General features: G+C 42.7%; 1 protein-coding gene across 1 annotated transcript in view; it reads left to right on the forward strand.

The window, feature by feature from the left end:
- FRMPD4 (FERM and PDZ domain containing 4) overlaps window positions 1–27,092 on the forward strand; it is a 149,816-nt gene that overhangs the window by 85,544 nt on the left and 37,180 nt on the right. The window contains exon 4 of the mRNA XM_054581176.1: window positions 23,474–23,519. Within this exon, the coding sequence (XP_054437151.1) occupies window positions 23,474–23,519 (46 nt within the window). The remainder of the gene's footprint in view (window positions 1–23,473; window positions 23,520–27,092) is intronic.

The raw sequence follows: 27,092 nt of genomic DNA on the forward strand, positions 1-27,092 counted from the left end.
CTCAAATTGTGTTCCAGGGCTACTGTGTCCGCAGAAGAATTAGGAAGGTCACCTTTGTCTCTACATTCAGCGGCGCTTAGATACATGATGGTGCTGCTTAGTAAAATAACAAAGCAAAGAACATCTGCTGAGCCTTCGGCACATGAAATATGCATGATGATGTATGATATAATAAGGCCTTATTATAGTAAGACCAGCAAGCAATTTCTGAGAGAATACAAAAGAACAGCCCCTTTGAATATTGACACTACAAATGGTTGCATCACCTAATGCACACCACAGTGCACATGTTTTCGGACAATTGCATATTGCAGAGCCTGGATGGGGAGGTCAGTGATTTTAGAAAATAGAATGTATGGGAAAACATTCTAATAAGGACACAACTAGAAAAGAAGGGATTTGAGTCTGTTGTTCATAAAGGCGATAATGACATACAAGGTCTGGCACAAATAATGCCCCTTTTTTTATTACAAGCTCTTTTATTACAAAATTCTAAGTATGGAATTTTGTAACATAACAATATCACACTCAAGCACACCATAGGACATTGTAGGTGAAATTTTCCAATTAAGACTATAACTTATTACACCCATATTATTTCCCCACAAACCACACGGCGGGCATTACTTCTGCCCGATCCTGTGCATTGATGAAAATTAATAAGATGGCTTTACCCAGATTATCCAGTGTCCCTCAGATTTTGTTAATGACCATCTCCCACTTGTTAAATCTTTCTGTTACTGGAGATGCCTTTATGCAACTCATGTATGGAACATGGATGTTGAAAATTGAAGAACCGTAAGACATTTTAAACTAGGGCAGTTTTCAATGATCTCAGATGATTGACATTACTGAATGTCTTAACATCTTACCTGTATTAAGAAAAAAATGGAAGAAGATAATTATTACCCTTGTGTCATACTGTATGAATTCTTTAGAACTACAAATTTATAAATTATTCCATGCCCCTTCTATAAGCAGCTGAAAAGATTGCGCCCCCCCCTCAAAAAAATCATTTTGAGCCTGTGCTCAAAACACGCCCAGGACTAAAGTATAAGCCTTATTTCCTCGACATCTGAGTAGAAGGGCGTCAGGAGCTCAAACTTTTACAGACAACACAGTGGGAGGGTTGGTGGGCAAGAATCTCCAGTCACATATTCAGACATGCGCGAACTAAGTCATTATTTATCTATTAACTACAGGAGTCCGTATTTTATTTCCAATCCCCATCCCAGTGTGTGGTCTGTTTATCCCATTTTCTGCTCTGCTGGGTCTGTATTTAGGGCTGTTGGTTCAGTGTAAGGAAGCGTTGGGAGAGGTGAGATATACCTACTCTTCGGCCCCATCATTCATTTCTCTAGAATCCACTGAGATGTCTTTGTGTCATTCCTCGTTCACTACTGTCAACCTCTGGCCTCTTGGGTGCACTTGCCTTCTGGGAGCTGTGCTGGGATATGAGATAATTTCTAGGGCTAATTTCCCCTAGGATCTTGTCACCTTCCCCAGATGTTGAATAGGAAAGAAGGCAGAGTTTGCTGTGCTCTTTAATTCCACAAGGATATTTGGGGGTTCCCTACTGGTTTTTTTCTGGAAGATCAACTTCTGAAAAGAGAGGTGGGAGGCGTGCCTGCTCTTTCCCAGGCTCTCACTAGTCGGTGCTCTTTGCTTGCCCTGAGATTTACTGCGTCTCTCCATCCTCTTGACAAGTCCCCGTTCTGGAGAGGAGGCAGCTCTGATTTATTGAATATCCTTTCAAGCCTGTACTTTTTATCCTTCATTCCTGGAACCTAGCCATTACTCTTCTTTATAACAACCCTGTCCTGGGGCCATGAGTGTTGTGTGGTCTGGCTGAACAAATGGGGAAAAAAACCAAGAAAGTAGCCCTGGTTGATGTGACTCAGTGGATTGAGCACTAGCCTGCGAACCAAAGGGTCTCCAGTTTGATTCCCAGTCAGGGCACATGCCTGGGTTGCAGACCAGGTCCCCAGTAAGGAGTGTACAAAATGCAACCACACATTGATGTTTCTCTCCCTCTCTAAAAATAAATAAATAAAATCTTTTTAAAAAAAGTAGACATGCTCAAACAGAGCAAAGGAATTGAGGTATGGGGGTAGGAGGGGAACATCAGTGAATATTTAAAAATAGCATCCTGCCACTCGATGAAAAGGCGTGCTGTAGAAATGAGAAAAAAAGTCAGAATTTACATCTTCCCTCTGCAATGGATTAGTTCTGTGCGAGGTTTAATTAGCAAGGGCTTAATTTATATAATCTCAATTTTGTGACCTATACAATGAAGACCTATCCCAAACAGTTGTTGTAAAAATTAGATAAACCACAGTGAGTAAAGCTCTTAGAAGAAGAAGAGCACATGATAAGCTGTCAATAAATGGGAGTTAATGTTGTCTTTATCGAGGTCGTCTTCACATCATCTCCGCCGCAGAGCGATGCTGAGCAAGTTGCTTCAGTCTCAGGGTCTTGATCTCCTAGGCTATAATTGTAACTAAGAATTTGCACTTCTAAGCCTTTGTCTAAGGATCAAATGAGATGATGTATGTGAGAGCACATGACTTTTACTCAGCTAGGTTATTGTGTCAATTATTCCTCTTAAAGTTGCAGAGTAGGGGACCGGAACACAAACCTTGGTGTTTGATCGAAACCAGAGAGGGAGCTGGGTAGACATGTAGTGTTTTAGGATAAAGATAACTTGGGAAATGATTTAAAAGCCCGGATACCCAGGTTTGTAAAGGGCTCTCTCCTGGGCCGCTAGGACACAGCAGTAATGGTCAGTGAGCTTGCCTTGGGGGACTGCACAGGCTCGCAGCAGTGTGACAAGGTGGTGGCTGGCACAAGAGTGATTTCAGTGTTGTCACGTGGGTGAAGGGGGTGTGGACACTTTCCGCAGGCAATGACCTGAATAAAGGGTCAGAAAACTTTTCCTGCAAAGTACCAGATAGTCAATATTTTAGGTTTTGCTCGCCCTATGCTCTCTGTCACAAGAACTCAGCGCTGCCATTGTAGCATGTAAGCAGCCATGGATAATACGTAATCAAGTGGGTGTGGCTGTGTTCCAATAAAATATTATTTACAGAAACAGGCGACTGGCTGGATGTAGCCTGCAGGTTGTCGTTGGCCACCTGTGACATAAACAAATGAAACTTAAAGAGACTTGAACACAGTAAGACACAAAGGCAGAGAAATAAAGCAGAGGGTGCTGGGCTTGTTTTTAGGGCCTTTCTTAAAAGTGGAGAGTTAAAAAACATAAGGAAATACACAGCAAAAATTTTTGTGGGTGCTTTTTCTGACTCCCCCCCCCCGACCCCCAGGAAACCTCCAAGGTTAATAACTCCCATATCTTGACCCACTGAAATATATATACATCTTTACTGTGATTTCTACCACACAATGTTATCATTATTTGTGAATTTGTCTTTCTTTGTCACAGGTCCGTAGATAGCAGGGACCAGGGTTAGGATAATATCAGCAGCTATAATGAACTCAAAGCTGTACAAATGTTCAGTCACAGTAGGAGTTTGTCAATCATGGAAAGTCCATAATGGCTGCTCCTAATTGGTGGCCTTGGCTTTCTCTGTCAAGGCCTGATCCAGGGACCACCCGCCCCTACCCAGACCCCGCCTGTTTTGTAGCTCCACCCTCTTAAACACATAGCTTCCTGTTTGTCCCTGTCAAACTGCAGAAGGGGAAGACGGTGGAAAGGCACGTGGAAGGTTTTCTAGGCCAGGCCCAAAGGCGTAGACAACACTTGCACTGTCTTCCCTTTAGCAGGAAGCTGGCCACAGAGATGAATCCACTTGCACGGGAAGCTGAACCTAGTCCAGCTGTGTGCCCGGACCATGGGAGGGAGCAGGCATGCAGAGCTCGCAGCCCATCTCTGCACAGATCCTATTTTATTCATTACGCCAGCCTTCACACCTAGTGCCGTGCTGAGCATGAAACTGTAAGGAAATCGATGCTTGCAGAACAAACCCTACACGTGAATGTAATACTTACCTGTCTTTAAAAATATTACATACAATTTATTTTATTATTCTTTTAACCAAATCTAAATGAGCTGATAACCTTTTAATGTGCCAGAAGCAGGTCCATTGCTTATCTCTTGTATTTGCCTATGTGTTGATTTTAACCTTGAAACATTAGACATTCCAAACGTCTCTATTACTCCGTCAGTATCATTCACTATATCATCCCTCTGCTTCATTTCTACTGATTTCATAGTTCCCAACCTCTTTGCATCACTTTAGGCTCCACTCACAGATTTACAGTGAGGCATTTGGCATGTGGTTTACATCAGCATTCTGGAATGAACCTGCCCCTGTGCCTTAACGCAGTTGCAGATCATATACCCACCATAACTAGAGTTGCATTTAAGCCCACACTTCCGATGACCTCTAGTTTAACATTAAATTCAATAAATTAAATTTCCTCTGGGTAAATGCAGTGTTTACTGCCCTTTTGTGTGGGGTTAAGGGCTGTATTTATGCCTCATACACGTCATTTAGATGGGTACTTGCAGAAGAACCTCCTCCCCTTTCCTAACTGAATCAGCATCCGAGCTTTGTACTCGCCCTGTGCTCCCTTCTCATCAGGAAGGGGTATAGAGTGTGATAGTGCAAAACAGACCTGAATCTGGGGGAGAGAAGATCATGGATCCACACTGCGTCACCCAACCAGCTTTGTCAGGTTGGACATGGAACAGCTTCGGAGTCCTCATCCCCCAAAGGGATGGGAATGGGGGGCTGGAGGCAGGCTGTGTGAGACCCTTCTTCATTATACAGACCTGCCTTTGTGTGGAAGGGTACTTAGTGCCTGCGACCCATCCCCTAAAACCTGGTGGTTCTCCTTAATCGTTGGGGGTGCCTCCACCCCAATGGGGGCCACTGGAAACGATTGTTATGAAATCTGTCCAGGTTAAGTGTACTATGATAAGCAGGAGGTGCCTCTCACCTTTTTCTCAAGAGGGTGCAATTTTTTAAGTCCTGCAGATCAATGGTTCCCCAGTGGGCGGGCATGTTCTGAGATGGCAGAATATCCATGAGATGTTGAGAAGAGTGGAGGGAGGTAATGAGGCAAGTTCTGTCCCTGTTCCCAAGCAACAGAGCAGGGAGCAGGGAGGTAGCAATTATCAAGAGCCGCCCTCTCCCTGCTGGGAACCCAGATGGTGTGGTAGCGGAGACCCCCGTGTGCATAAACTAAATGATAAGACAGTGGATTTTAGTTATAAATAGAATCTATAAAAGTGAATTGGCTTATAAATCTGTAGAATGAGATAGAAAGGGATTCTTTGAACAAGAAGCAAAGAGAGATTTTGTACTCCCTTGCTACTGTTTTCCTGTTTTTTTAATGCAAAGAGAAACTTCTGGAAGAGGCACTTGAACTCTTGATCAATTTAATTTTAACAGATTTTTTAAAAAAAGGAAAATGGAAGCAGCTACCATTTTCTAAGCTCTCCTCTGAGCCACATACACCAAATCCTAGCACATCTTTGTGACTGGGGGTAATTGGACTCATATATAGTTAAGAAACAGGACTAGACAAAGTCATGGCTCTATACTAAACTGGTGAGTTCCATAATTTGGCCTAGGTCAGCTGAGCAATACTTGATGAAGCCAGGAAGTCAACCCAAAGTCCATTTGTGGTATGTACTTTCTCTTACACCATGCCGTCACTTGATGTCTAAGGGACCCTTAGACATTGAGTGGGCCAGTCTAACATCCTCAGGAATTTTGCATGATGTAGGCAAAAGGAGAAACCTCTCAAGACATACCTGAGAATGTGTTTCCCACCTGTCAACTGGGCAAGAGTTCAGAGTAGAGGTACATTTTAGAAATACAAAGAAACAGGTTATTTCTTATTTCTTACAACTAGTGTTATGGAATAAAAATTTTGAACACACTATATAGTCTTATTTTTTAATGTTCACAGAATGAAGAAACAAGGAAAACAGGGACTTTCTTTAGTGCCATTTCTCTACTCTGAGATAGCTTTTGATTCCACATACAAACATATGAGCTCATATCTATCAAATTGGTCTTGGTCCAAATAAGATTACACTTTTATTTCAACATCTTTGCTTATTAATATTCAGCACATTTTAAATGTCTTTATTAAGTGTGCCAAGTTATATATCACCACAAGGTAGACATTAAAAATCACTTAATAAGTCATTTGATAACAACTTAAAAGATTAAATACAGATTCATTTCCTCTATGCGGTACATATGTTTAGACAGAAAAGTACAAAAAAAATTATAGCTCTTGTCATTCAGGCAGAAGAAATTGTAATGTATTATTATTCCAAATATGATTTCAATTTTATTTCAACTCTTGCTTTTCTGTATTCTGAGTATTTCCAAAATTCATTACCAATTCCAGGTCAAATAATGAAGGACTCAGAAAATAAAAGATTTGTTATTTTTCCCCCATGTGAGAACTTATCACGGTTAAACATCCTTCTCTCCCTTTTAGCTCCTGGCTGCTGTTCCATTTATATTTTTATGCACAAAATAGTCTACATCTCTGTCTAAGAAATGGGATTGCTTTGTGAGTTGAGCTTTCTTGGATTCTTACAAGAAGCGCGTCAGAGCTGAATTTTCATCACATGCTCTGAAATTCTACCCCAGGGTGTTGTCATTTATATTTAATGTTAAATCAAGGGTATTAGAGGTGGAACAGACTGTTATTCATTGAACCCAATCAACAGTATCAGCTCACTGTGAATTCTGGAAATAACATTTGGAATGTTCTTTCTGATAGAGCACTTCAGGGTATCTGGGTAACTTAAAGCCTGGTCATTTCAAAATTGAATAGCCAAACAAAATAGCAAAGGAAGCCTCTCTTGGGATTTATAATAAAAAATATCAAGTTTGGAGGAAACTTCCAAGATTTTTTTGAAAACCACGCACATTTTTCAGCCTTTAATTTCCTGCATGTATTATGTTTCCTAAGCACAGTGAGGTACTGGTTTCCATTATTTGACATAGTAATACAATATGTGGGAGGCCCTTAAAATTAGCCTTCCACTGTAATTTGCTTCTTTTCTCCATGAAGTAAGTCCCTCCCCTGGGCCCTTAAATATACAGTATGTCTTAAAAGTAACATAGCTGTGATTCATAAGAGCTTTTCAGGCCGAAGTGAACCATAACTCAGACTTAAGCAAAAAAGTGAGTTTACTGGTTGGTGGAACTGAAAAGGAGGTGGGTGGAGCGTATTCAGCACATGGGGAGTTGGGCGGAGTTGGGCGGAGTTGGGCGGAGTTGGGCGTTGAGACCAGGCATTACCAGGAATACTTGGCCCTCCACCTTTTGGCTCCGCCCACTTTCCTTGTTGACTTCATTCTCAGGAGAGCTCTCTCCAAGTCCTGTGACACTAAACCAGAACTTGCATGCTACCAGCGTAATAACCCAATGGGGTGAAAGACCACCATTTCCCACTTAATCCAACCAGACTTCCCAGGCAGGGCTTTCAGTGGCCCAGTATGGTGACTGTCCACTCCTACCTCAGGAGGGTGGACTGTGCTGGGGTGCCAGGTTCTGGGTCATGTCATGAAAGTAGGATCAGCCTCACCTGGATTTTCAGTGTCTAAGAGTGGGGTAGTTGATTCTGCAAAGGAAATCTAGTGGCCGTTACTAAAAGAACAGTCAAGCCCAGGTAACACCCACTGTTATAACTCATCGCTCATGGCTGCAGGTTGTGTTGGAACCATTTTGCTATGGGAAATTTTGAACAGGATCATGAGTGTAGAGAACAGTGTAGTCAACCTATGTTCCCATCACCTAGCTATGGCCGGTCGTCCCCAAGGTACTTCCCCACTCTTTGATGATATTGAAGCAAACCTCAGACATTGTATCATTTCATCTGTAATAATTCAGTATATATCTCTAAGGAATAAGCAAGCTGTATAAAATGTAGAATTCCACAAGAGCATTATCACACCTTACAAATTAAGAATATTTTCTGAATATTATCAAATATCAAGTCAGTATTCAAATATCTTCCATAGTCTTATAAAATAATTTCTTGTTGCAGTGTATTTGAATCAATATCCCTGTGAAGTCCAGATACTGTGATTTGTTGTGTCTTTTAAGACTCTTTTAATATACATTTTCTCCTTACATCTCTTTTTTATCTTTCAGAACAATTATTTGTATTTAAAGAAATAAGCTATTTGTCCTGTAGAGATTCCCAGAGACTGAATTTTGCTCTCTGCATCCTTGGATGGCATGTCCCACGATTCATCCTCCTGCATTTCCTCTTAAGAGTCTGATCCGCTGGTACAGAGGATGCTATGCGCTTTCATCATCTGGGGAGGTTCATGAGACCTGTTTGTGTTTCTTTCTGTGATTTGAGCAACAATTGATAATCTTCGCCAAGATCTATCAATTCGTGAACAGTAACACAGAGGTCTTACTCTGATTCCATCATTTCTTCTTGAGTTTTTAACTGAATGACTTTATAAAGGGAAACTATTTGGTTACCCTGAAGAGCAGTTCATATGAAAGGCAGGACAAATACTTGATTCTGACCTTTTATTTACCACTTTTCAAAACCAGTTTTCAAAATAATGAATTGGCATTCCCAAAACACAGGGTTGTTGTTTTTTTTAAGTATCTTTATGAACTCATGGATTTAAGTATATTTGGCATAAGTCCATTGATACTATTACTCTCATTGAAGCTCAATTTATCTAATCTTTGTTAAGTGGGAGTCTATTCTAGAGTGGTACTGAGTCCTCTTGACGTGAACCTAGTAATCTCTTCTAGTGTCCTGACTTTCTGATGAGATGTAGATTTGTTGCTCCACATTTGGAATCACTCATTTCTCCAATGAACCACAATTTCTCCTAGCGGGAAATGGTAGCTGGTAATCTGAGTGCTAATGTGCTCTTTGATAATGACAGAACTGTCTACGGCCATACCACCCTGAGTGCGCCCAATCTCGTCTGATAATGACAGAACTACGACATTCGTGTACATTTTTAAACATAAAATACATCATGAGCTCATACCATTATGTCTGATTCCAATTCAAGATAAAAAGTTTTTATGTAACCTCATCTGCCTTAAATCTTTATTTCCTTTTATTCAAAGTGTATATCCCACATTTCAGTGACCCCATCCTACCTTCTTAACTTCATCCCATACTATGCACGTACCAGTGAGATAACACACTCACAAATAACCTGATTACAGAACATATTGTAAAACATTTTTATTGCAATTCTCTTTGTCTTTGTGGCATATTCTACAAAGATGTTTAAAATAATGTTTTAAAATCACTTGGGATAGTTCCTCTCTCTGTCTTTTGGCCCCTAACTGGATTCACAAGTGCAATTATTTTATTGTACTTAGAATTGTTAAGGACCGCGGTTTGGTTTAATTTTGTTTTAACTATAGCCATGCCAACAACTGGAGGCACGGGTTCTTTATTTTGCTTTATAAGCAATTTTTAGGATTTTATTTAACCGTGTTTTATAATTATATATGGTTACATGATTCCCAAGTTAAAACTACAAAACGTATATTCAAAGAAGTATAAATTCTGTCCCTCGCCTCTCCTTCCTATTTCATTCAGTAATGCAACACTTATTTTTATATTTTATTTTATGGCTCATTCTTCCATTATTTAATATGAACACATACTCCAATCCATCTCCAGTCTTTGAAACAGTAGTAAATTAGACACGCTTTTATTCATTTTGCTTTTTTCACTTAAATCTATATCCTACTGATTACTATATCCTATCATGTTTTCACACATACACACAAGTAGTTAATTAGGAAGAGGTACATTTTTGCTTTAGTGGTTGTCATTAGACATACGTGTTTATGTAACAGCCCTGACCTCCTCCCCCTACTTACCCACCTTTATTAAATTTCTGGCTGTTGTCCTACTGTGAACATTATTGAAATTAGCTAAGTAACCTCTTTGCCCCATTTGCTCTCTCCCTGAACATTGGGTTTAGACTAACACCTTTATACTCACAATGTATCTTAATACCTTTTCAGGAAGCAGCTACCTCCTTCTGAACTTTGTAAACTTTCCTCTTCCCCCCCCTTCTCCCTCCCCCATACACCTTGACAGAGACAGCCAATAGGTATGCTACCTTGTCGTCCTTTTAGCATCAGAGAGGCACTTACACGGGGAGGCATGTGCTGGTACCTGACAGCTCTGCCGGGATGGGACTCGCACTTCTTGTGAGGACCTGTGCGCAATTCCAGGCTCTTACTGGCCTCTGAGACCTCAGATCCCCTTTCCCTCCCCTCCATCTCCTACCATATAGATGCTGTTGGCGGCTGGTCTCCACCAGCTCCTGTGTAAGCATTCCTGGGGATACGTCACCATCTTGTTTGGCTGGGGATGTTGTCCGTGGGTGTTTGACTTTGCCGTCCTACTTGGTTTCTCTCTTGTTGTGGGAGAACTCAACGATATTCAAAAACTATTTTACCTAATTCACATAATCCTTAGTAGCTACAGATTTTATCAAAGAGTTTCATTCTGAAAAACTATTTATAAATGTTCATTATCCCTTACGGTCATGTAGCGCTTTCATTTGAGTAATTCTCAAGCAGTCCTAGCAGACAAATATAAACAAATAATAATTCTCACAGGCTCAGGTGAAATCCTGCTTTTTTTTAAATAAAAAAGAAACAGTCATATATTATGAAAATAAAACATAGCCACTCTGTTCAAAGCAAAGCATTCCCCTTTTCCCTTGGAAGTGACTAGCAGACCGCTTTTTATGATGCATCCATAATTTGCTTTATGAAGTTTAAATGTTGAGAATTTTACATTTGTGAACATCAAGAAAAGCCCTAGATTTAAAAAATTGACTTCCTGCGAAGCAGAGTATCTATTTATAAACTAGGGTGGGGAATATCTGATCCACTGTAGGCATCGCCTCTGCCACTGTTACTTTCATGCTGTATATTCTTCCATGATTAATACATATGAGTAAATTGTGCCCATCGCCTTCACAAAATAGTGGGCTGACAGGAAAGGTTTTCTTGATTCTACAAATGGGGTTATAGAGCCTCAAAAAAGCATAGTATTTTCCCAGCGTTTCACAGCCAGTAAAGAGCAGAGTCCAGAGTCGAACATGGATACATGGACGCCAGGTGAAACAATGGCTGAGAACCATTGCAGCGGACCATGGGCAAACCAGGCAGCGCTGCTGTCAACACAAGAATAGGTTCTGACTGTTCCCATTGGAGAAGAAAACTTAGACTTTTCATTGGCTTAAAGGATAGTGAAAAGAGAAGAGGGAAAGGAGAAGGTAGTTGCCAGTCTTATATCGTCTAAACATTATGGTTCGATAGGTCTTTTTTTTCTTCCAAGTTTTATAAGCTATAATTCAGAGAGGCACCAGGGCGGTATCTGCCCACCTCTGGATTGAAAAAGAAACATAGAATCAAGACTATTTTAAGCATCTGTCAGGCTGTAATTACCTCTTTGCTCAGAGAAATCTTTATGTAAGACTAATGCAGATTGGCATTTCTTCATTTTACAAGAACATTTCCAGTCATCTTTTTAAAAGAATGAGGCTTATTAATGATGGTTGTTTCAATATGTTTTCATAAAGGAAAAATGTTCCCAATGTGGCCTTGGCATAGGAGGTTTTACTTTTATTTATTTTTTTAAAGATTTTATTTATTTACTAAAAGTAATAAGTAAAGAGAGGGGAAGGGAGGGAGAAAGGGAGGGAGAGAAACATCGATGTGTGGTTGCCTCTTACATGCCCCCTACTAGGGACCTGGCCTGCAACCCAGGCATGTGCCCTGACTGGGAATTGAACCGGCAACCCTTTGGTTCACAGGTCGGTGCTCAATCCACTGAGCCACACCAGCCAGGGTAGGAGGTTTTAATTTTAACCTGGTCTGTTTCTTATTTACTTGTGAGTTCCAAGTACTTCCAGTTTTCTCCTCCCACTCTTTTGAGCTCAGAAATTGTTGAATGGCATTTACTTAAACTTTTCAAGTAAGCTGGACCTACCTGCCTATGTACACCTTCCACAAAAGTTTACCCAGAGTATAACTGCTCAAATGTGGGACTGAAATGACAATTTATAGAGAGAATACCAAATTTCCTCCTTAAGCACTTGCTCACTGTTTTAGGTTGGGCTCCCAAAACCCAACCATGAGATGGGGATCCATGTGCAAGTGGCTTAATTGGAAGAGTTCCCAGGAAAACAAAAATGACAAGCATGGCAAGGCAGGGCCTGCAAGGAAAGGAGGCCAAACAAAGATGCCATGTCAGGCAAAGTTGCACGTGGGTAACTTTGGCGCCGTCCACAAGGCAGTTCTGGGTATCTCCTACGTTGCCCCTGATGCTTGTCCCAGCGGAGGCAGGGAGATGGAGCATTTGTACTCTTCCTCCACCGGGGGATGTCACTGCTTAAGGGCTGCCCGCCACCCCCCACCCCCAGGATCGTAAATTCCCAGGGACTTTTGCTCCCTGAGCCCCCTCCGTGCTTTCAGGCTTGGACCAACTCAGAAGCCTGGCGCTGGGAGATGAGAATAAAAGCCTCTGGGAGCCACAGAGGCCCGGTGTACTGATTACCTCTGCGGCTCTCACTCTGCTCCTCGCACTTGCTTCATTGCTGCTCCCCTCAACGCATCTCAGGCCTGCCAAGGACGTCTTAAGCAGACTAAGGGGCATAAGAAGTCCAAGTTCTGTTCTGTTTTCTAGAAACATGTCACATCAAACGTCAGAGACCACCTGTCCCTAATCCAACATTTGTTTCTAGCCTAACATTCCACATTCACTGACAGTTATTTCTCAATAAGGACTTGAGGGTGAATGAATGTAGCGGCAGGGGGAAAGTCTCTACTTTAGAAAGAAAACCATGCTTTTCTAATCTTTACCTCGGATTATAAATATGCAACTAAAGTAGCCTGAGTGTTCTGACTGGGGTGATAGACCACAAATCACTCGAATGGTTATTTGAAAGAGTGGACAGCTTTGTAAAGAAATGATCCTATTCGCTAAGATTGGTTCTGCAGGTGAGAGCCAAATGCAAGGAAAATGCCTGAGTACAGCCACTCCGCTGGGCACTTGACATGTTTAATTAACACAGCAATCCTCTGAGGTGGGTATTGTCACTGGCCGTTTTACAGGTGAGGAAACAAAGACTCAGAGATGAAAAGTGGATATCTAATAAATATTTATGCCTTGGCCAGCATGGTTCAGTGGGTTGGGCATCGTCCTGCAAACAAAAGGTCGCTGGTTCAGTTCCCAATCAGGGCACGTGCCTGGGTTGCGGGTTTGCCTCCCCAGTTGAGGCCTTTGATCTATGTTTCTCTCCCTCTCTTTCTCCCTCCCTTTCCCTCTCTCTAAAAAATACAATAAAATAAAAATTAGATCACCCTCAAACTTTTGTTAAAGAGATAAATGAAAAATAAAATATTTATTAGGCGCCCACTGTATGCTAGGCATGGCAGAAGGTGCTGGTTTGGGGATAGTGAACAGCACAGACTTGGTGCCGTCCTTCCTCGAGCATCTGACCGAGGGAGGAAGACAGACAGTAAGTGGTGAAACAAGCAAGTACATAGATAATGACAAATTATGGTAAGTGCCACAAAGGGAAAGTATGGGAGAATGATGGCATAGGAGCAGGAGACTCAGGGAAGTCCTCAATGAGGAGGTGACATTTAAGTTGAGACCCAGAGGGTGGGAAATGTCAACCAGGCCAAAAGCTTAGAGTGTTTGGGGGAGAGAAATAAAGGCCGCGTGGCTGTCCTTGGCCAGCAAAGGAGAAAGTGGTGTGCAAAAACTAGAGAAACAGACAGGAACTGGGTCACGGAGGGTCACGTAGTGTTAGGAGCTGGAAAACTGGCTCACTGGCCAAATCTATCCCTCAACCTGTGTTTGTAAATCAAGTTTTATTGGAACATGGCCAAGCCTATTCATTTGCATATTGTCAGTGGCTACTTTTGTGCTACAACTGCAGCGTTAGAGTAGTAGCAAGAGACTGTCTGGTCCACAAAGCCTAAAACATTTGCTATTTGGCCCTTAACAGAAAAAAAACATGGTGAGCCCTGGTCTAGACCATGAAAAGAAGTCTGGATTTTATCCTAGGAAAGAGAGGGAACCATTGGAGGTTTTTGAGCAGTACGGTAAAATAATCCAACTTGCATGTTAAAAACATGGCTCTGGCTACATTACATGCAGAATGGAATAATGGAGGCAAATGTGGAAACAGCGAAGCCATTAGAAGTCCTTGATAGAGTCCAGGTGAGAAATAACAGCTGGAAGACTGGACCCGAGTCTCCCTCGGGGTAGAGAAAAGGGTGTCACAAATGAAGAGTCATTGGGACTTGGTGGTGTATTTGATGCAGATTCTGAGACACTTAATCAAATCTCTACCTTGAGTTCTGGGTGGTGGATGACATCAATGAGATGAGCCAACGGGAGTTGGCAGAAATAGTTGAAGGGAGCAGTAAATTTGAGTGGCTCCAAGTTCTCTGTTATTGAGTCATGGAGCCTGCGTTGGAGGCCAAATCATCATGATTTTTCAATAAACAGTGCGGCCTCCCATAGGAATCATCACAGAGGTTTAACTCCCAATTGAACTATTGCCTTTGACACAAAACCATCAATAATCAATCTTCACTGTCAATATTTGGAGCACTTGTATAATCAGGCCACAAAGAAACGCTCAATGTGATGTCTTCTAGGCAGCTATCCATGTGATCGTGTAGTCCTCTCGTCATGTTTGGCAAATTTATATATAATCTGTATTATGCATAAGCATGAGCTCATTTCAAGCTTCAGCTTTAAAAAGAAATTCAGGCCATCGATTAAAATGTTTCAGATATGAATTCAATATATATCCATATGCCCTGTGCAGAGAGCATCTCTGAGGACATACAGTAAAGGGTTCAAAATAGTTGTGAGGCTCTGTGGTCACTACAATATTTATTTTTCCTCAGTCAAGTCTGGGGGTCTCAGCCACCGACATTTCTCAGGAAGAGTAGCCCTCACCAGGATTCTTTGCATGAACATGGCCTTCCTCAGCTTCCCTGCAGTCTTCCTTTCCAGTCTCCTCTCTCTTAAGAGCCACCCACCCATCTTGTGTCTTAGTTATGCCGGGAAATGCCCTCTTCCCTAACCAGGCTCAAGCCATTCCTGCCTGGAGAACCGTTTTCAGCCCAGTGCTCCTGGACATGAGTTTCCTTGTCAAGCTCTTACCCATCTGTCAAGATCAAGCTCAGAAGCTGCCTTCTCTGTGGTTCTCCACCAACTGTCCCCCTATCTCCCACCAGTTGGAGCTGCTCTTTTCCCATTCTGTGTTTCCAAGACACCTGCAGTGGCCCTGCTGGCCGAAGGGGACAGATTGCTTAGCCTCTGTGCACTGCAGTTTAGTCAGCTACCAAGTGGAGAAGGTGGGCTTTCCTGTCCAGGAGCATTGCGGAGGTTAAAAGAAACAGTATAGGAAACTGCTTCCGAGCCTGTGAAGATGAACACAACATGGATCTTTATTGGGCAGCTCTTGGGAGCCAACAGAGGGAGGCAAAACTCTGGGATGTGGGTACTCTGAACACTGACGATGACTTTCTCAAGGACAGAAGAAGAGCCCATCGGTGCATGTGGCCTAGGTAGGATTCCTGGCTCCACCTCAAATGAGCAGCGTGGCCTTGGACAAGATGCTTAATCTCTTGAAGAGAGCCTGTTTTCTCACATGCAAAGGGGACACCATGACGACTACCTTGCAGAGTTCTTTGAAAGACGAGAGAGGTGACGAGGGTCACACAGGCCAGATCAAGGCTGGTGCAGGCAGTAATAAATAAGAATGGAAGCTGGCATAGCTCTGATGACTGGAACCCAAACGGCTTCTGCTGTGTTTGTGTCATCTCCCACATGGACCATACTGGTTGGGACACGCAGTCAGGGCAAGAGGCAATGTTTCGTGACTTGAGAAGGCCTGAGAGAGACTGTGAGACCAGTGAGTCTGAATTCCATCCTGGAAGGCTGCCCGCCTGAACAAGTGTCAAGATCCTGCTTTAGAATCCTGCTCTGCAAACCAACACACCCCCGGGTTTCTGAAATCACGGCTGAGAGCCGTCTAGGGCATCATAGCAGGTCCTGCAGGCGTTTTCTCGGAACCTCAGGGACGATGAGCTCAGACCGAAGCTCTGAGAATGCGCAGCGTGTGCGGTCAGGGGAGAGCCATTCTTTCTGCGGCAGTGAAATGAGCCGCCTCCACCACTGGGCTAGACTCTCTTCTGTATCTCCTGGAATGCCCTTCCTCAGGGCTCCAGGGACAAGAATTCACAATAATAAAAACAATAATGGCTTAATGACAACGACAGCAGGCACCACCATTTATGAAGCTTTATGGGTCAGAGCAGCGTCCGATGCATCTCTCATACGTTATGCTACTTAATCCTGCCACTGGGACCTGCATTCAGCCCCCAGGTTAAGCCTGCAGCTGGGTCTGGACCGAGGACCGTCCTCCTGCGGCAGGAGTGGATTCCGTTGGTAAACAAAGATTGTTTTTTGTACCTACGGGCCTCAGACTCAAATATTTTAATTTCCAAAACCTCCGTATCTTCATCTCTAATTACTAACATGCTCTAAGGAGTACGTGAGAAAGATGGGGCGTGGAGCGCCTCACAGAGCCCCTAGCATACAGATGTGACTAAATGATCACTCATGCTGGCGTTTCCTCTGACAATGTTGCTGGTTGGCTCCACATAGATTCTGACTATCCCTCTTTCCTGTTCATATTAAAACCTTGTACAAAGGAGCCTTCTGATTTTAAATAAAAGAAAAAAAAAAGGAAAGGATATGTGACTCCATGTAGTCAGGCAGCCTGTCTCTCCTCACTTTCCCTAATTCGTTCCCTCTTTTCTTTGAGAGGTAGAGCCGCTGCCCCTGCACCGGGAAAGGTTGCCATAGAAACCAGTGGGCCTGGAGGCAGAGGGGGTAATCTGGGAACACTTCACAGGACTGACTCCGGGAGGGTGTTCGGAAGAAAGAGGGCTGTTGAAGGAAAGGTGGACAGGAAGTTTGAGGTGAATGACATTGAACAAAACAGCTTGGTTAATGTAGGGGGACTCGTCAGCTGAAAGGGTCAGCAGCTTTGGGTGTCTCGGGGAAACCCCTGTCATCTGAGGTCTGACCCAGTGTCTGCATCTTCTGGATGGGAACCTGGGTGGTGGAGGGAAGGAAGGTCTACCCAGGCCTGCTCCCAGCCAGCGAGGGCACCTTCTGACTGAATGCCCAGGTGATTCCACAGAGCGGTAACCCCAGGCGGCCATGGATTATGTTCAGGTTTGTTCACTGGTGTATCCTTATCACCCAAAACAGTCTTTGATGCATAGTAGGGGCTTGTCCAACATGTGTGGAATGAATTCCCGTGGTCTTCAAAGTTGAAGTGTGAAGTCTAGTGGTTACCAGTGGGAAAGAGGGATCACAAGGAGGTAGGAGAGAGTGTGGAAAGAGACTTGACTCGGGGTGGTGAACGCAGAATACAATATACAGATAATGTAGACCTGTACACCTGAAACCTATATAACTTTGTGAACCGATGTCACCCCAGTAAGCTCAATGAAGAAGAAAGCACCCACAGTTACACAGACTGATCTTTGCATGTTAACTCTCCCAGAGCAGGTAGCATCAGTGTCTGCCCTCGAGACCGGACACCATGTAGAGTTGCCCTGAGAGAATGTTCTCGGTGGGCCCTGAAAACACAGAGCACAGTGATGGAGGTGAAGGCAGTAGTCATGTCCACAAGGCGCACAGGATGCTCTGAGCACAGTGGACATAAAATGTAGACATTTCCTGGACAAGAGCAAGAGGCCAGGGAAATCAGACATTCACTCCACCTCCCATTTGGCCAAGTGGCTAGGTAGATGACATTTATTCTAGCAAATGTGATGGCCAGAAAGTACTTCTCTCTGTCTTTTGCCTCTTTGAATTCTTTTCTCTTCCTTTTCTCTCTCAATCCCTGTTCTCATCCACCCACTAAGATCTTTTTTTTTTTTTTTTTTTGGCAGTCTTCAAGGAAAAATAATGAAAAGAAAAAGAACTGGAGTTTACATAATATCTTTCTTCCAAGATACTAAAAGCAGTTCACCCATCTATAATTTGTTCTCACAACAATCCTCCGAACAGGGCTGTTATTATCACTATTATCATATCCATTTTGCAGCCACATCGCTTGCTGCCGAGACCTTTAGCTAACATCTCATTTCTTTTCTTTCCCCCTTTGGTATCTGAAGAAGCTTGATTAATTTTTGTTGATGTTGTTATTATGAATGCCAAGACATTCATCCGTAGATTAGTAACGTGTATTAAGCACTTGATACATCTTAGGAATCCTACTAAGCATTTTTATAAACATCATTTCATTTAATGGAAGTACTGCTATTAATTCCTTTTTTACAGATAAAGAAACTGGAACTTAGAAAGGTTGTGTATCTTGTCCCAAATCCCAAGATCAGTGAGTGCGGAGCAGGAATTTGAGACCAGATTGCTGGGCTCTAAATGCCCATGTGATTATGTAGAACATAATATCGCTGCGCAAGTATCGGTAGCCACCATTATCTGTTGAATTACTGCTAAATGAGAAAGGTTTAATAATTGACCTCATATCTTAGTGAGAGGTGGAAACAGAATTCAACACCTCTTTAACTCCAAAGGTCAAGATCTTTCTACCACAGTTGTACTTTGAAAGGAAAGTCATTTAAAATGTTTCTATGTGGCTAAGGGATTTGTAGCTAATTGAAATTAAGGCACCTTTCCAGGTGTCACCAGAATGTAGGCAAGTCCTTGCTCCAAGGTTCCTCAGGCCTAGAAAACTATGCTAAATATGAAAACACAGAGTGGATTTTTTTGTCTAGCAAATGATTTTTTTATCATCTCGTTTCTCGAACAATTGTAGTCCCTCAACACACATATCCAAAGGCTTCGGCTCACACTTCTTGTTTGTGATTGCGCCAAATATTGCATGACAGTCTCTGGCCCTCTGTGTAATATTATCGTTTAAAAATATATTCAATCCCTATATTGTGAGCACTGCAGGACTGGCAAACAGGGCTGGAGAAAGAGCTGAAAGAGAGCAGAACCCAACATAAATATCTTCTGAACTAAGAAAGGGATGGAAAGCAACTGTCAAGGCAAATTGATTTGAATTGCATAAGACCGTGATTTTTTTTTTTTTTTAAGAATTGACTCGGGATATGAACTATTCTTTCTAAAAGCTTCAACTTGGCAGATGACACTACCTGTCTCATTCTAATCTCTTCCACTATTTCAGGCTCCAAATTTGTGTTGGCCTCAGATTTTTTAATGTTTCGAAGATGTTTCTAGCTCACTGAATTCCTCTAGTCACCATCTCACATGCCCCCTGACAGCAGTGCCTCCCTGGGAATGACCCTGACATGGCATAAGCCACTTGTAAATGGTCTTTTTTGATTGCCGCGACAATCCCTTCCTTGGCCCACCACCTACTTTATTTTTAACCAGGAAAGATTTCACTCAGTGGATCAGATGTTGAATCTGACATTGTCCCCTCTTGCTTCTTCTCTCACTCACATTCTGTGTTACATCAAATTCCCATCCTTTCTTCTCTATAATACCTGCCCTTTATTAGACAGAGGCTGTACCAGTCAGCTGTCACTTCAGAACAAATAACCGTAAGATGTCAGTGGCTAATAACAACAAGCATTTCTCTTTTATTATGGTGGTAAAATATATATAACACAAAATTTGCCATTTTATTCACTTTTAAGTGTACGATTCAGAGGCATCCATCACATTCACGGTGTTGTGCTACCATTACTACTACCTGTTTCCAAAACTTTTTCATCATCCCAAACAGAAACTCTGTGCCCATTAAGAAAAAACTCTGTTCCCTACTCCCCCCAGTCCCTGGTGACCTCTAATCTACTTTCTGTGTCTATGAGTCTGCCTGTTCCAAATGTTTTATGTAAGTGGAATCATATAATATTGTTCCTTTTCTGTCTGGAAATAAGTGTTCCTTTCTCATGCGTCTGAAAACTGGTTGGGGTGGCTGGGCTGATCTTGGCTGGGCTTGCTCAAAAGCTGCAGATTAGGGTCCCGCCTACTCCGCAGGTCTCTCATCCTCTTTGGACAAGGGTGCTGGCTAGGGTATGATAGGCACATGGTGACACAGAGCAGAAGAGGGCAAGCAGAAACATGCAAAGCCTCTCAAAGAGGAGGCTCTGATCTGTACCTCTTCCATTGGCCAAAGCAAGTCACTGGCCAAGCCCCAAGTCTGTGATCAGGCAAGTAATGGCTGCCACTTTCTAGTCATTCAGCTTTATTAAAGGTGCTGTAACCTATCTGAGCCTCATTTCCTTATCTGTAAAAGTGGGATAATACAATAGTACTACCCATCTCTAGGGTTTTGTGATTATTACTGAAAGACTTGACATTTGCAATATAAAATAGCGGGCGATATTATTGTCATCCTTAAAATATAAAGAATGAAAAGGCGACCAAATGCAATAAAACTTTGTTTTCTTTGCTTTTTATTGATAAAAAGAAGTTTAAGTTACAAGAGACTGCTGGACACCTCCATGGGAATTCAGAATGCAATTCAGAATTGCGGGCAAAGGCCTGTTGGAATTTGATGAACCAGCAACAATGGCTTTGTCCGTTGGTTTTTCAATTTGCTTTTAGCAGCAAATCTCTTTCTTCAGCAGGACCCTAACCCATAATCCCAGTGCATAGAGCAGTGGAGGGTTTCTGGTTGAAAAGACACAGGGTATCCCACAGGCATGCGTCACCCTCTCAGAAGGGTTGACAAGGGTTGCATGGAGCACAGTTGGAAAAAACCACTAATTGAGTCCAAGCCCCTTCTTCTTCTGGATGAAAATGGTGAACCCAAGTGGGATGATGTGATTTGCCCCAAGTGGACATGGGAAACAGAAGCTCCTTTTCAGCACTAACAATGCTCACCGCACTTGGAAGTGTTGCCAGAGCTGCCACGATGCCACTCTAGTGTCCTCCAAATTCTGTGCTTTTAGACTCGTATCTGAATTTCTGCAGGACAACTGAAGGACACAGACACAGGCTTTGGAGTCAGAAAGCACAGGCCCATGTCCTGTTTCTGCCAGTTACTGAGTGTGACCTGGGACCATTGAACGGATCTCTCTGAACCTCAGTTTCCTCATCTCTGCAGTGGGTTTCTTTAGTGGTTTATCAGAGGCTTGAATGAGGCAACAAGTAACACAATGTAATGCAATATTTGGCACATGGTAATCATTCAGAACATATTAGCTACTAATCTACTTCCTATTTTGTGGGTGTTGCTGTTCAAAGTGTTTTCCATTTTCATGTGAACTTGGGCACAGGTGAATAGATTTGGGGAAATACTAAAACAGTATTAGTTGAAGTCTTTATAAATCATGATGTTTTGGGAAAAATATAGTACCTCTTAATTTCAGCCCGTCACTGAGGGCTCTGGGTGTGGCCTTGGGCAGAGGACTTCAGTCAGCCGACCTGTGTCCATTTCTTATCTGCTGGGTATTTCTTGTTTCCTACGAATATGGGCAACTTGAGTGAGGCTACGAAGCAGTACTTTGCTTCCGTTCATGTTGCTTTCTGCATCTTCATTCCTCTCATGAAGCAACTGTCCCGGAAAGCGGAAGAAGCCCAGGGACTGTGTTTAGTCAACCAAGGAAGAGGTAGTTCAGTGAGGGGACGCGACCAAAGAGTTAGGAGGCTGCTTCCCCGTTGTCTTGGTGAACAATTAGGAATTACTCTAGAGCTCTCCCGAGAGCCTCCCCTTAAACAGTTTATTATAAGTTTGCTGGCATGTGACTACCCCCAATTTCATCTTTGTTCAAGTTACGATTTTTTTTAAAAAATCACAGGTACAGAGAGTTGATTTACTCAAACTCATAAATTCATGGTATAAATGATTATCATCATAGACCTGTGCAAGGCCACTCTCTGGTTTTATTTATTTGTGCTCACAGCCACTGCCTTTCCCCTGAAGAGGAAACCATTCAAACATGTTTAGTGTGTACCCTGTCGTTTTTATTGCATTATTCCACATATATTGTTGCTGTTTTGCGCATGCATTTGGAGCCTGTGTAAATGGAATTGTGTTATATGTTTTCTACTGTTTCACTTGTAGCTACACGTATTGACATGCGCACCAGCAATGCATGATCATGCATGTTACCCAGTCAGTTCTCCTTTGATGACACTATTCCTCCGTGGCCCCATCAAATGGGAACGCCGGCCGCCCGCTCCATTTGCCAAGGTTCTCTGCCAATGCCTGGCAACTGGGGGCTCATGGGAGCAGGCGGGCTGCTCACCAGGGAGTGAAGTGCTCTCCCCACAATCACCGTCATCCTGCGTGTTCTGGGTGTTTTCTCGAGTCCTGCTGTTCCTGTCCACAGGCTTCTCTCCTCCTGGTCCCCAGTTCCCCCTCCTGGGGGCTCACTCCCACCACCGCTGTAGCAGACGGTAGAACGTGGTCCAACCCTGCCGGCTGTGAGCAGGCCAAACCAAAGGGCGGCCCCCGCTGCAATTCGTAGTGGTGTCTCTACAAGCAACTGCCCTGCAGCCCATCGCCTTCACTGTATTTGTTTGGGCAATAAAGCACAAAAGCAGGGAATTAATTACACCCCGAAGTAGGGGAAGTCAGCCCCGCCTCAACAAAGTAGCAACTGACCTTTCTCCTGCTGATGATAAAAGAGAAACTAAGGAAGGAAGGAAGAAAAACTATTAGAGCCCATCATATGACTTCCCCCCGCCCCAGAGTTTGAATTATTTGAAAGGTTTGGGTTACTTGGAGGAAATTAAATAAACCATTATATTACACTGTTCTGCTTTTAGCTACAAAGTGTTCCCTATTGTGAAAAATATTTCCCAGTGAGGGCCTGTCTGAAATATTTATCAGCTCAAGGTTCTAGGCGTCGTTCCCGCGTATTCAGTAAGCCACACAGAGTGGGAAGTCGTGTTTCCTGGGGTGCTGTTTTTACATGAGAACCTGCAGTGACATTTTCTTCCGTGAGGCCGACCCTGAGAACATAATGGTGTTCAATGAATTGATAGACTTTTCAAAAATCTATTCCCCTTACAGAAAATTACACAGAAATGTTTAAGCACCTGAAGGGAAATCCGAAGGAGACAATCAATTTTGGGAGCAGTGAAAAGTATAAAAAGGCTGAGTTGATGCTTCTGAAACCAATCTTCCCTCGGCGAGTTTTACATTAGGGCCCTGCTGTTCGGCGTGGCAGATAGTATAGCCCAGCATAAACCGCGTGGGAAGCTTTCAAGCAGGCAGTTCGTTACACTGGGTGAACACTTGATTCTAGTTTTCCTGAAAACCCCTTTCCGAGCTGCTTGTTTCTTTGCCCTTTGAGCCCAAGCGACATTCACCAACAGCTCACACATTTTGTTTCCTAAGAACAGTCACTGTTGGAACTCGGGCCCTATGCCTGTCATAAATGTTTGTTTTTTTTCTCTTTTACAGAAGCTGCAAAGAATCGATAGTCCTGACTGTCATTCAGCCTTACCCTGTAAGTGTCTTGTGAGTAAAAGTGCCACCCTATGATCTCAGGCTCCTGTCTCCTCCTCCCACTCCAGTAAAATCATGAGAAAAAGTAGCATGCAGTCACAATTTGAAAATCCTGATTATTTGTATTTTGTATATACTTCATGATAGCAAAGCCAGTCATTGGAGAGAAAACAAAGTAATGCATTCCCTAAATATCCTAAAAATCAGCCACTCAGTCCTGTGTCACTCCGACATCTGGAAATGACACAGAACTCAAGACTTTCTTGAAGTTTCCAGCTTAAGAATTGCAAGTCTAATGGGAGTGTGTAATTATACAAGGTTGACGCATGATTGTTTTTCATACTCCCATCTAAGTAATTTGGTAGAGAACTAGATATTTCAGTGAGACCTGCTTTCAAAGAGGGTATTAGAGGTCACATGGTATCAAAAGTTCATTCAGCTGCCTTGGCCAGGAGGGTGGGGAGTGATTAAAATCATACGGCCTCCAGGTCCCGTGATTTGGTTACAAAACAACTAAGGAGAGTTGACTTGGGATGTTGAACATCCAACAGTGTACAGGTGATGTATCATAGAGCTGCACACCTGAAACCTCTATAATTTTATGAACCAATGTCACCTCAATTAATTCAATAAAAAAGAAAAAAGGTACAATTCAATGATCTTCATAAAATTTGCTGAAGCACGCAGCCTTCATCACGATCCGGTTTCAGAGCACGTCTGTCACTCGTTAAGTCACCCCAGTGAGATCCCTCATTCCCATTTACAACGGAACCCTTCCCACCTTCAGACCCAGGACGCCACTCATTTACTTCCTATTTCTATAGATTTGCCATTGATTGTGAACGTCATACATTGTCAGTTGAATGAAAAACGCTGAGGCAAATGCCTTCAGATTTTTCCTGGAACCTGTACTGCCTGTACCTGTGTGGCCTTCGCATGTAGTGGCAGAGATTCCTGGTTACATCTTGACCATCTTTCCCATAGAATTGGAATATTCCCAAATCAACTAAAAGCTCAGGTATTTGACCCTGGCCAGTGTGGCTCAGTGGATTGAGCAGCAGCCTACAAACCAAAGGGTTGCTGGTTCGATTCCCAGTCTAGGGCATATGCCTGGGTTGCAAGCTGGGTCCCCAGCAGGGGGAGCACGAGAGACAACCACACATGGATGTTTCTCTCTCTCCCTCCCTTCCCCTGTCTCTAAAAATAAATAAATAAAATCTTTTTTTAAAAAGCTCTGGTAGTTGCCAGTCTCCATCTTTGAACCAAACTCTTCATCTCCCCACCTCAGTGGTTTTCTCCTAAGCGCTACAGGCTGGGCATCTTAGGCAGGAAAGAACATGTACTCAGGATTCCGATCAGAGCACAAATTAAACAAGACAACAAGTTGTGCCATGGAGGAGAGAAAAAAACAGCTTAATAATGACTGTTACTTTTAGCCCCCTCTCTCTGATTAAATCTCACACACACATACACACACACACACACACACACACACACACACACACACACTCTCCCTTTTTGATTTGAAAACTAAGGAGACAACAGGATGTATGAGAACCGAGATTTGAGATCTAGTTCCCATTAATGTAACGGGTGCTTTCTGTGCCTGCGCCACCATCTCCTGCTTCCACGATGCCTTCTCTAGAAAGTAGAGGAGGTCTGTCCTTAGATTGTCTCAGTTAACCAAAATCTCAGACTTACTGCAAATCTATTCAGACATCTTTTCTTTGCAGTGGACAAATCCATTTTGGCTAAACCAATGTAAATGTCGATAATAACAAGTGATTGACCAATTATAAATTCCCAGGGGAACTTCAGGTGTACATTGCCTTTCCAGAGTTCTCTCTCCCCATTTTATAACCTATTAGCAATGCAAGATCGGAACCATTTGACTCCACACCAGGTTATTTTTGCAAAGTGTGGTAACATTTTGCCCCCTGCAGTAAAGTTAGAGAAAGAGGTAAGTTTTTGCATTTAAGGGTTGTGTCTTGTTGCTTTGCTTGCTCTGTTTGCCATTTGAGTATGATTGATTGGTTATTCATATGAACCCCATTACCTTCGGTGAGTCATGGAACTTCCTTTTAACAGATAAGCTGGAATTTTCTTGGCATTCAGGTGGCTCTTGCTTTTGTGCTATATTGAAAGTCAACAATTAGCCACAACATTTCGAAGCAAGTACTGCACGTTCTTATAGCCAACAGCTGTACCCCTGCTCTTCAGAGTCACTCTCCCCCTCCCACTTATTGTAGAAGAATTCTCATCTTTGATTTCCTCTGACCAGCCCTCCTTCCTGAAATGCCCACAACATATTCCACCCCACAACCTCCTCAGCCTACTTGAATCCTCCTCAGCCTTCAAGTCTTGGCACAAATTCTAAATGCTACCTTAGAGCCTTTCATTGTATTTGGGCTGGAGAATTCTCTGCTGTGGGGCGTTGCCCTGTGCACTGTAGGATGTTGTGCAGCATCCTTGGCCTCCACCCACTAGATGGCAGTAGTACCTCTCCCCTAGTTGTGACAACTAAAAAGGTCTCCAGACAATGCCAGATGTTGCCTGGGGAGCAAAATCTCCCCCACTTGGCAACCACTGCCCCACCTGTTTTCCGTCACTGATCTAGCCCAAAGAGGCTCTTTGCTCCTCTGAATTCTAGGAGTTGAAATAAAGGAATTAAAACCCCAAAGTTACTTAAAAGATACATAACATGCAGAGAGGAGAGCAGGCAAGAGAACAAATTGCAAATTTTTACTTATATTTTTGTGTTTGGATTTTCCTACAAGCAAATTGTGTTTTTCCTTAATTTTTTTAATTGGCTTTTATTTATTTCCCAAACACTCTCTTGGCAATCAGGAATGACATACAGAAACAAAGGACCCACCAGACCAAAAGAAAGTCCATAAATTTTATTTTCCTTGCAGACAATAAAAAGGGATTTTGATTTCTTTGTAATTTACTGGATAGCATTTTCTTTGTTGTATTTCCTCTGCATAATAAGGTCCAGTCAAGACAGAGAGCCAATGGTTACACCCTCTTGCCATATTCCACCTGGGCTCAGGACATCCAACATGACTCCGTCACAAAAATCCATCTCCAATGGGGCCCAGGTCAAGGGGCCTGGGAGAAGATCTTAAGATCCCTGAAATTCTTTGAAAAAGAAATAATTCTTAATAGGCTGCTACCTTCTATTTTAAGTAATATGGAAGAGTCTCTCTTTCTCCGCGCCCCCATTTTTATTTTACTTTGTTTCTTAGGAAAAAGAAAATTGTGTAAGTCCAGACAGAAAAATATGTGTCAGCAAACCTTTTCCTCAGAGACAACCAGTGTAAACATTTTGACCTATTTCCTTCAGTCTTTTGTTCTAGGCCTTGTCAACATCTGAGATCACAGCATAATACAATTTTATTCTGCTTATAAGCATCATATACATAGCTGTAAAAGTTTACATTAAACCAAGATTTACTTAACCAACTCCCTATCACTGAGCCCTTCATAATGTCTTTAATGTTTTGCTATTATAAATAATTCTGCAAAGAACAGCTTTGTGTATACATCTTAATCCGTACTTAGTAGTATTTCC

Source organism: Pteronotus mesoamericanus, unplaced genomic scaffold (genome assembly GCF_021234165.1).
Source record: "Pteronotus mesoamericanus isolate MK-2021 breed Mesoamerican mustached bat unplaced genomic scaffold, CSHL_Meso_final contig_65, whole genome shotgun sequence".
Classification (NCBI taxonomy): Eukaryota; Metazoa; Chordata; class Mammalia; order Chiroptera; family Mormoopidae; genus Pteronotus; species Pteronotus mesoamericanus.